General features: G+C 42.9%; 1 protein-coding gene across 7 annotated transcripts in view; it reads right to left on the bottom strand.

Annotated features, from left to right (window-relative positions):
• The window catches only part of cdc42bpab (CDC42 binding protein kinase alpha (DMPK-like) b), a 74,635-nt gene that overhangs the window by 36,575 nt on the left and 26,557 nt on the right, over nucleotides 1-11,503 (bottom strand). For all 7 annotated transcript variants that reach the window (XM_069703119.1, XM_069703122.1, XM_069703120.1 and 4 more), the window contains exons 2-5: nucleotides 7,057-7,148; nucleotides 2,491-2,574; nucleotides 903-998; nucleotides 1-81 (exon numbers count right to left, since the gene is read on the bottom strand). The exon at nucleotides 1-81 is cut by the window's left edge and continues 68 nt beyond it. In XM_069703119.1, the coding sequence (XP_069559220.1) occupies nucleotides 1-81; nucleotides 903-998; nucleotides 2,491-2,574; nucleotides 7,057-7,148 (353 nt within the window). The remainder of the gene's footprint in view (nucleotides 82-902; nucleotides 999-2,490; nucleotides 2,575-7,056; nucleotides 7,149-11,503) is intronic.

Below are 11,503 nucleotides of genomic sequence, written 5' to 3'. Positions count from 1 at the left end.
CATCTCCTCCGGCAGCCGGTCCTCAAACTTGCTGAGCAGAGTCAGCAGGTCGCCACCAACATAGTAGTCCATCACCAGGTACTAGAGAGACAACGTGAGGAAGAGTAGAGTTAATGAAAGAGATCATTAGGGACCAAACATGCACGACCAAATAAGAAAACGTTTTAGTCACACACAAAAAAGGTCTTTTGAGAAACAGTGAGAGAATTTATGTAGAAAGCAAAACAAGAAAGTCTAAAATATGTACCAGCCCTCGTTCCCCCCCACCACCCCGACCCTCCTCCATCTCTCCTCTCCCTTTTTTCTCACAGTATCATTACAACAGGCAGAGAAATCACCTAAACGGTTTAACTAAAAGGATTTTCCTTAAAAAAAAAAAAAAAAAAAAAAAAAAACAGCTGGAGGGGCCGTGGTGTATGTCTTTAAAGCCTCGGGGAGAGTCCAGGGGAAAGCATTTGTTGTGAGAATGTGGGAAACGGAATGACTAGTAGTTCTGGCATTTGAACTCAGGGTCATGGAGAGAGGACAAACTGTCAGGTTGAATCAGAGCGATTGCCTTCAGCAGCCAATGAAAGTGAGAAACCGCTTGGCTCACAACCAATCAGCGAGCCTCAAAGTCACTCTTTTGGTCTTTTATGTCTATGTTTTTGGCCCTGTAGCGTTCTTCTGCCCAGTTTCCTACATTTTTAAATCCTGCTGTGTTTTGTAGTAGGAAGTAAACGAGCTGGTGAGTCTGGCAGTTTACCAGCCTTCACGTAGAGGTTGCGCTGTGTTGTACAAATGAACTGTAGGGTGAGACTGTGAACGTGGCAAGTGGAGCTAGGCAGCTACTAACAGCAAAAAAAAAAAAAGGTTTATTAGAAAGTTGAGAGCATGAAAGAAAGAAGAGCATCTGATCGTACCAGGTTATTGTCATCCTGGAAGGCGTAGTGCAGCGTGGTGATCCACTGGCAGTTCCCATTCACCAACACATCTCGCTCCTCTCGAAAACACGCCGTCTGAAGTAAGACACAATGAACTTCATACTTAACACAACTGAAAAATCACACCTGCTGGTGAAAAATAAGAGGTCAAAGGTCACAGTCCTACAGAAGTGCCCACTTAGAGCTCGGAATAATCTAGTGTCATGGCGCAAGGATCTTTACAGATAGCGAGTGATACAGACACCACTGTCTGACATCAGAAAGGTGTGGGGGAAGAGGTTTCATTTGGCAATTCAACGGACGGACGGACAGACAGACAGACAGACAGACAGACAGACAGACAGACAGACAGACAGACAGACAGACAGACAGACAGAGGTGCACCATCACATGTTGTACCCAGACTTTTTCACTGCACCTCCTTTAATAAATATTGGTAATTTCTCAACAAATTACTGTAATTTGTTCAAACAGTCCCCCACAGCAGGTGGAGGCGATCTCATAAGCCATTTAATGTTTAGGTGCATCAGAAGATTGTGATTATAAAAGGCTGTAGTGTACTAATTAGTGACAGACTTGTGCTATCTGATGTCACACGCACTTTGTAGTCTTTTGTGGATGTAAACTGTTATTTAGAATGCAATGCAAGCTATAAATCATGAGGAGACCTGCCACATTAAATATAATGTAAACAGGAAACACGGTTTCCATTACAATTTTTTCTAAAGCAGCCTGGTTTCTGAACCATCTACAGTAAAACCTTCATTGGACTCTGAAAGGGTTTTTAACAAGAGTGTATTTATATAATAAACAGCCTGGACATGAAAACTGGAATATAAATTTGACAGCAGGTCAATCAGAAAAATAAAGCATCATTATTTGCAGCTGTGGATCCTCAAAACCTAACAAACTGAAACCAAAACCAAATTAAGTCTAAATGAGACCATATTCCCTGCTGAGCAGCAGGATGTTTTGCGAAGCATATACACAGAAAAAATGTGGCAACGCCTCAAACGCACTCTCACTGCTTTGTCAGTCCGCGCTGACCAAAGCAGAAAATAAAACTGCTCAGTCTATTCCAACTCTTTGGTTCAGAAATAAGAGGGGGAAAAAAATCAAACAATGATTACGACGACATCTCAACGCTCAGTGAGCACCGTCTACTGTACATCTGCTGCTCTACATTGTTTCCCATGTCCAAGCGTTTGTACACACACACACACACACACACACACACACACACACACACACACACACACACACACACACACACACACACACACACACACACACACACACACACACACACACACTCACTCACTCACTCACTCCAGGGACCAGTTTTGGCTTGAGACGTATGAGGCATGAAGATTGAAGACCCAGGGGACCAACAGGAATGTCAGACTGTCAGAAGGAGGTCGATGAGAAAAACATGCGTCGGCAGCTCGTGCAGCGACATATTCTGCAACAATCCATCAGTAGCGGGTCCAATTTGAGGCCGGATTAATAAGGCTCCTGGTTTCTCTTCACAGCAGGCACTTTTTAAAAGCCAGTGAGTACTACTCACCTCCGCTCGCTTCAGCATCTCCCACTTGTTGAGGATCTTCATTGCGAATACTTTGTCAGTGTTTCTCACTTTTACCACCGCAACCTGCAAAAAGAAAAGAAAATTTGGACTGGTCAGAAAAATGAATGTGAAAATAGTTCATATATCTGTAAAATACTCCTTAAATAATCATTTAAAATCCTCACGAGGCTGCAAAAAGTCAGCGCAGACAGTAAATTCAAAGAATTAAAAGAGCAGCCGATCAGGAATCTAGTAAAATGGTGGCACATTGATAAGTGGGGAAAAGACAGAGAAGTGCAGGAACGAAGGACTGGATACAGAAACAGGAAGAGGTTAGTGGGAACAACAATAAAAAAATTAAAAAAAAGGAAATGATGAATGAGAAAGGACAAGGAAGGAGAAGTGGAGTAGAAGGATGGAAGGTAGGAAAGAAGAACCAGCAGAGTAGAGCCAAGTGTGGGAGAAGGGAAGAAACAGGAAGTGACCACTAGACAGCTTTAGTGTTGACCTAAAAGGCCAGCGGACACACACCACATGAAGCCACACTCACACTCTTCAAACACGCACTCTTCAGACACACACTCTTCAGACACACACTCGTCCACAGCTGGACTCTTCAATTTGAGTAGTTTTCTATTAGTCTGTGAGGAGTCGGCTCATTACGGTGTACAAACCGTTTGTAAATGGCCACAAATCAATAGTGAGAGGACAGATGTGTTGACATGTTTGGATTGAATTCACTGATTAACAATGTTGTATTCACTATTAACATCACAAACAAGATGTATGAAAAAAAAAAAAGTTTGTGCGTCACTAATTACGAAAACAACTTTGAACAAACCTTCAAAGATAAACTTCTCCCAGCTGTATGCTTTTACTATTTCAGATAATGAACCTACACATAAATAATTCCCATCAGACACTTAGTGTATCTCGTGTTTCCTATTCGTGCACAAACACCTATACATTCATTAGATGCCACACTTAAAGGCCTAATATAACCAAGATTAACAGAATAGTTCAACTTGAAACAGATGGATTAATTATTGTTTTACCATCATCATCTTAACATCTGCTTCCATTACAAGGTCCCAAACTAACCCACACCAACGAGCCCTGGAGTGGACTTTAAGTACTGAGTAAACACTGGAGATCTCAGTAACGCAGTGGTACATTCATAGTTACAATTTCTACATCCAACACCGTATGTTGCGTGTCGTATAACACCGGGCTCAGCTTTTCATTTCACACTGTTGCTCACACTCTTCTAGTACCATCCCAACAGAATAACAACTGCCAACTTTCCCGTTGACTGATAATTGCTGAACATTGCCCTGACAAACTTCCTCAGCTCTGGCTTTACATTTTGCCAAAAAAGGAGCTGCAGCAGCTGCAGTGACAAAGCACTGTGAGCTGACGGCCAAAGAGCACGTTCATGCAAACCTTTTCATTTTTCTCCAATATACTGACCTACAAAGAAAAGAAAAAAATATTTAACTTCAGCCTCTTTGACCAAGTTAAAGATTTCGATTTTTTTTAATTATTATTATTTTTTTTTATTCCACATAGAAATAAAAGGAATCTTAACAATGCTCACGTGTAAACAGACAGAGAGGGATTTCTAAGTGTACACCGACACACTGACGAGTGGTGAAACAAACACAGTCGCCCCGTGCAACCGAGGGGTCTGTAGTCTATTAAATGATCCGGGGGAATGCTGCTAATGCAATACAATGATAACATTCCTGCAGTGTTTGGATTTCCCCCAGTGAGAGGAGGAACCAGAGAGGAGGACAGGAGGACAGGAGGAGACCACTGATCTTGGCAATGCCTGGTTGTTTTTGTCTTTTTCTCCATCTCTCCAGTTCCTTCCTTCATCTCGTTCCTCCCCGTCAGACCTGGTGTCGATGAGATGTCCCCAGCAACACCCGATTCCTGTGCACGTTCGCAGATACTAATGTGTTTTCTACTTTGTGCAGCAACTGAAGATGATTTGCAAGCAGAAAGAGTAAACTTGACTTCAAAATTGGTCTTATCAGTTAGGAACAGGCATGAAACAAACCACAGCAGTTAATCTAATTATTCCACAGACCAAATATTTTTTTAAGGCTGAAAATACACCAAAGTGGCTGCAGAACTGACCGACACATAACAACCACAATTACGAGAATGTGGCCGCCGCCAAGGGACCGAATTCAACGGGCGGTTCCAAAATGCGTAATGCTGATTGATGGCCGACGACTCCGAAGAAACGGTCGCCGCGACGCCAGACATCTTCAGCAAAGTCAGCTATTGGAGGCAAAACCTGTCACGTCGGCACCGTTGGTCTTAATAGTAACCACAGCGGTCTGAGCACCGTCCGACCCGTTGGTGTCGACAAAGAAGCACCCGAGTCCGAACAGGAGCGTTCTGCATGGCCGGTCCGTTTCATCCGACGAGCTCCGCCAGCGGCACGCAGCCGCACCGTTCCTCCGCTGACAACGGGAGGATGAAATCAAAACAGCCGGGGCTCAAGCCATCTCTCGACTCCCTCTCTGACTCTCAAGTATTTTTTTTACTTTACTTGTTTTCCTGTGTCTGCGTTTGCCCATCTTGAGTCGGTCTCTGTCTGCTACCAACATCTCATCTCCCGGCTCTCTGTTCTCAGTTCTCTCAAAAGGTAGGTAGGTAGGTAGGGGAATTTTTTTTTTTTTTTTTTTTTTTTTTAATCTTTATTAATCCCTGAGGGGAATTTTTTTTTTTATTTATTTATTTATTTATTTTCTCTGCAAGATCTGCACGAGTGACAACAAGAAAATCATACACACATCCTCGTGAGGCCGATTCAAAATGCAGTTTGTGTGTTCACTCTGTCAGACATTCAGTCAGATGACGGTTATGGCAGTCGTGCATCTAAAATATAATACCTCCTAACCTAGTTTGTACCTGCCATAAAGAAAAACTGGAAAATACTCTCAGGTGCCTAAAGGTAGCAGTGTTCACAAACTTGTAAGGGCAGTGCTGGGGGCTTATGTCTGTATATTTAATAACCTTTTCATTTCTCTTTATCTAATGGAGCCACAAGGAGGAGCTCATGAAGATAAGTCACATGATAAAATATGTGTCTTTACAGCTCCTGTTCACATAGTCATATACACGTTAAAAAGCAAATCCTGCATCAACTTGATTAATATTTAAAATTAGCAAAGGAACAAGAACGATGATGAAAACAAAGGAAATTAATTGTAATCGTGCAAAAAAAACTGAATCTGCCCGTCGAGGCCAAATGCGAATGATGCAATCTTGGACAGTTAACAAAGCTGTTGGAAACTATTTCAACCACTGAGCCAACATGTCATCTTGCTTTGTTCAGAAACACCTCCTTCAATCGAAGTTCTTTTTCATTTTCTGTTCACTATGTTTTCATGGTTCCATCCTAAACCACAACAAGCTGAACTCGTCGTGTTTCTGTGAGCGGCTTCAACAGCAGCTCCGCGGGACCGTCGGGATGTCTCGCCGGCTAATTCAATTCTTCTGCCATGCAAAAGTCGCACGAGCACAGCTGGCTGCGTGATAGCACACCGGAAAAGTTACCACCGCTCATGGTTCACACCACATGGCTGAACACAAGCACACAGTCACATGACTCGCATATGCACATACCAGCACTCCCCGCCTCGGCTCAACTGAGCATGTTAGTATTTTGTGTCGGAGCTGCAGCTCCATGCTGGCAGGTGGGCCCACGTCCTCATCCATCAATCTAACACTCTCTTCATTTCTCTTAGTCTTGTTCCACTTCGAAGTGTGATTCACTGACATGTTTGTCAAATCTGGGATTATAATTGAAAAGATTAAATGTTTTGCACCGCGTATCACGGCTCGAGATGATCAAATCGACGCTGACACGCCACATTTTAAAACATGTATGACAGCGGCACTGCCAAAAAGCTTAATGGTAAAAACTGTCAGCTTGAAGATAAGAGGTTTTTGCAGGATATTACGCAAGACTCTTGGCTGAGGACCACAATACCTGTCCCTCCAACATTCCCCAGCTTTGACATCATTACCTGAAACCCAGTGACAAATGTGTTTCAGGTTCCCCACAGGCACACATAAATGGAAAAGCTAAACAAAGAAAAACATTTAAAAGCCACATCGGATAGTTTTGAATTCGTTTTCTGTTCACGGGTTAAGTGTGAAAGAACATTTTAAAAGTTTTGTTCGAGCTGCAAGTAGAGTCATGCTCATGTGGCAGACCAATACGACGCACTGCTGCTGGAATGCAGCAGAAAGTAATCCGCTATCAAAGGCAACAACACTCTTGCCTTTTATAAATCAGGTATTAAGGTATAAGGGTAGAAGAGCCTTTCAGTGGCTGCTATTGTCCCGGGAGCACATTGTAAAATCTCTGCCTCGGGGAAGAAGTTCTACATTTTGACATGTGTCCCTGTCAAAAAGGGACAAGTGGACAAAAGGCGTACACTGCAGATAGCGCATGTAGGAGAAAGAGATTACAACAACTGGCTCTCAGCATGCACGGCAATGGACTGCTGCACAGTGGAGTGGAAGAAACAGAAGGTGCGTTACCTCTCCGAAGGCTCCTCGTCCGATCACCTTGAGGATCTCAAAGTCTTCCTTGTGCAGGCGCATCTGCTTCACTTTGGAAGTGAAGGGTTTGGCTGCAAAGAGAAAGAAGATGGGAGTTAATTCAGATCTGCCAGAAGTGAAATGTAATCAATTTGAAGCAAAGAGGGCAGATTGTTTCCATGACAATATAAACACAAAAGCCAGGATATATTATCACACATTTTTGTCATGCGGCATTTGATAAAAGTGGAAGGTGTGAGTGGGATCTACTGAATGAGTCAGAGAAACAGATATGTAGAGCACAGAAAAGTAGTAAGTACACCCAGGCAAGACTAAATCTGGACTTCTATTGTCATGACTATCACAGCTTCCCACAGCTCTTTATAGTTAAGGACCTTTGCTTGAAAGTAACACTAATGTCTGAGGGAATTATACTTTTTTTTTAATCAAATAATAATGATAAGAATATTAGGCTTATTCACCTTCAGGAAAACGAGCCACTTCACACAGTGAAGGCCTCGTAGTTCAGGGGTGAATTGACTGCTTAAAATCATCTAGCAGTTGCACTGATAATGAGGTAGGTGGATCTGTCCCATTCAAATCAGCTGGTAATTGATTGATTGATCTAATAGTGTGCTTCATAGTTATTAATAGGAACAGCACATTGTCTGGTAAAATAAAAAAAAACCTTGTGAAAAAAAAAAGTAGAGACATGCAGCCGAATCATTTACAAGATGTGTGAGAAAGAAAAACAGTTTTACTGCAGGTCAGACTTTAGTTACTTTCATAATCACCAGCTGGATATTTGTTTAAACAACAGGGTCTGCTTGTAGTCGAGGTTATTTTTTGTTATTTGTCTTATCAACAGCTGTGATCAGTCAAGAGATGGCAGTCAGTGATTATCACCTGTGGCAACCAATCTGCTGGAGTAAACCCAGACTACCATTTGCATTTTCCATTTATCTGCCAAATTACTGATATCCTTCAGTGGATTTGGTTGCAGAGTCTAAACATTTTGTATGAGCCCAAAAAAAAAAACACGTTTATGGAAACATAGTTGCGTTAGTCATGTGGCAACACACACAACCACAACAGTCCCGTATCCCGGGCGCCATGTTTCTAAATGGACTTTATCAAAGTGTAAGTGACCACCTTGTCCTTTTTAGAGCAAATGACACCGGACACACGCAGGCTGAATGATAAAGCCAGCTATTGTTGCACCTAAAGTTATAGTTCCTGGTGAAAAACAGGACTTGGGAGGGATTTGCAAGGGTCGCCAACGTTCTCTCACAAAGCTACACAGATTCCATCTATGGCTGACAAAGTCAGCATTTCCCTCATTTGTGGAAAGCTATTCAACCACTTCCTGGTTTACATGATCCCAGCATGCCAAGGATAACCTGGATCTGATGCAAGTTCACCAAGGTCAGCATATTGGTTACAAGGATACACTGATTTTCGGAAAACATAGAGATAGAACTTAATTTCTATCATAGGAAGTTTTTGCTGCCCGTCTATTAAACAGTTCTTTACTGGTTTTTAACAGCAGCTTTAGCCCACTTTAGCATTATTAGCATACAGAAAAGCAAGCATTCACATACAAATACATCTCAGTGGTTGGTTTTTACACACAGAAGCTCTTCTGGTAACAAAAGACAAAATCTCCATCCACTACGCAAACATCTGTTTTTTATTTTATTTTGGCTGCTACATAATTTGTTTGCGTCGGAAAGAGCGAGCTGATCAGCGGCCGCGCCGACACCCTCGCCTGTCTGTGCTCCCTCTCTGACCAAACATCACGCTACACTCATCTGGTTGCCGTGACTGTACAGAGCCTCCAGTGTCGAGGGGAAGGACATTCTCCCAGTGTGAAACAGGGAAATGCCTGGTGAAATAAAACAAACAGGTCACCCATAGCTCAACCGTCTCTCGCTCTCAGTTTTCCTCTCGCTCCCTCCAGACTCCGCCGACAGCTGGGCGGCTGTGACCGCAGGTGAAGGGAAGCGTCAGACTGGTGTGCCGTGTTTCGGCACACCTTTTCTACAGACTAAAAACACATGCCGGCAACTCATCCCTGACACTGTGTGAAGCTGGGAAAACACCTAACATGGGGGGGGAATGCTTAATCATATTGTTAATTTTTACTGCTGGCCAAGTTACAGAGCAAGCAGACCAGAAACACTGAAGTTATGTCTCATGCTTGATCAACCGTGTTATATTGTGGTGGTGAGCCAGCTTCAGGCAAATGACCAGGACATCACACAAGTCTGAGAAATGATGACAATCAAGGCTGTAACACGGTTCAAGGGTTCTTCCTCACAACGAGTTCATGTGCCCTCAATGCTTCACTTTTTTTTCCTCCGTTATCTAACTTCCTGACAGGACAATTTCAAGAATTGAGAACAATACACGGCATGCTGACTTGCAAATACCCATGATTCATTGCTGGAGACAACATACCACATCCAAACGGCACTGAAGTCTGTAGTACAGACGGCGGGTTCACTGCAAAATGTCAACCACAAACCAACTTCATCTAAAACTAGAAGTGCACCCTCAGAGTGGAGACATACGCCAAAGGCCAATAGGCCAATCCTCTATGATATGCAAATCTGCAACCACAACAACTATATATGGCTGGAAATATTTCCAAAACTACGAGAATGATGCCAAAATACATTTGTATTCCTGAGGACTGCTGTTACCAGTGACCGGAGTCAGCTTATTTCCAGACTATCCTACGTTTTATCACAATTCAACTTTCCTACAAACTACTGGATATTTCCGTTGAGTTGAGTTTTATTTATAGAGTGCCAACGTCACAAAATCATCTCAGCAGGGTCAAGACTTTACAATATTAAAGAGAGAAACCCACCAATTCAAAAGTTCTCACGGGAGCCAGATTTGGCGACAGCGCAGAGAAAAAACTCTCCTTAAAAAAAAAAAAGGAAGAAACCTCCAACAGAACCAGACTCAGCTGCCATCTGACTCCACTGGTTGCCGCCGGCTTCTGTTCAGAGCTTCGTTTCTTTCATACCGTCACCCAACACGGGCTGACTGTGTGTCAATCACTGTTGTGGTTGGCTGACGAAGTCTTCACAAACTAGTCAAATTTACCACAATTTGGCACACGGCTTATGGTAATCACACTTGGCACCACTCATAACATACTTTTCTACAGCATCTGTGCCAGATGACTCCATGTTAGCCAGCATCTCTGACCTGACATGGCATGTTTGCCAGGATAAAGATAATATCCAGCAATTCAGTCCCTTCGGATTCATGTAGATTCATGTATCAATGGTCTCCAATTAGGGTGGAATAATAAAGCATTAGCCAAAAGATTAAATCTATCTGATTTATCATGTAAATTTAAAGTAGGAGGAACAAACATTTATAACATCAGTACTTTTTGATATTGCTCACGTTTTCTGTTCTTTATTGTTTTTTTTTTTATAGTGAGCATAACAAATATAGTTTTTTATATTTTATTAGTTACAATATTGTCAATATTCTTCATATATGATGACAAAGAATTACAAGTCTATAGTTAGCTCTTATCAACAGCCTCACCCATTTCAATAAATGCTGTTATCTCAAGATGAGGGCTCCATTTATTCAGCCCTGTTCACACAAACTACACAACACACAGCGGTGTCATGTGTCCTGAAGAGTTCAAATATCCGATGTGGACCACTGGTATTTTTAGAGACACAGCCCTGGACACTGCTGCTGCATCACATTCAGTTGTCAATCCTGATTGGAAAGTGTTTGTACTGAAAGTCTTCAACAACAAAGGCCGGCGTTGTGTGGACAGCTCGGCCGTCTCTCCGGGCCTGGCTGTCCTCCGCCGGGCTGCCGCAACACGTCTACTTCATCTAAACGGATCTGACAAGGTAGACTTGGTCGCCGGTAACTTGGAACTATTCACTTCTGCTTTAATTCTTGATTCTAGAAGTCGGAGCTGGCGGGGTGGCGGGCCGAAGCATTTTTGGAGGGGGAAACGGAGGCAGGCTCACTGCCGAGAGGGAGAAAACACTGATTAGTAGCTGTACGCTGACTCAGGAGCTCCACTAAACCAGCCACATGAGAACTGTCTTTCATCTCTGAGCCAGGAGCCCACAGGCCCCGTCCACAACAAAGCACACATACAAACATAGACACATGCAAATAAGTGCGCGCGCGCACACACACGCACGCACGCACGCACGCACGCACGCACGCACACACACACACACACACACACACAACGAGGCCTACTTCCCTACATCTGACATATAATTGGTGACCATGTCTTGCTCTGGCTTTGGTAGAAATACCACAACCAAAGAGATTAAAGAAAGGACTTGTCTTTCATAGGTCATCGCTTCAACAGCAGGTGTTTACTGAAGCACAGAGCAGCTATTAACTTGTTATTCTGGCCTATAATTTATTAATGGTATTCAAT

This window comes from Brachyistius frenatus, unplaced genomic scaffold (assembly GCF_029030835.1).
Source record: "Brachyistius frenatus isolate BFR_SWC_R1_liver_20210118 unplaced genomic scaffold, ASM2903083v1 Contig_44, whole genome shotgun sequence".
NCBI classification, from domain to species: domain Eukaryota; kingdom Metazoa; phylum Chordata; class Actinopteri; family Embiotocidae; genus Brachyistius; species Brachyistius frenatus.
Note: the sequence above shows the minus strand (reverse complement) of the source record. Positions and strands in the feature narration are given on the sequence as shown.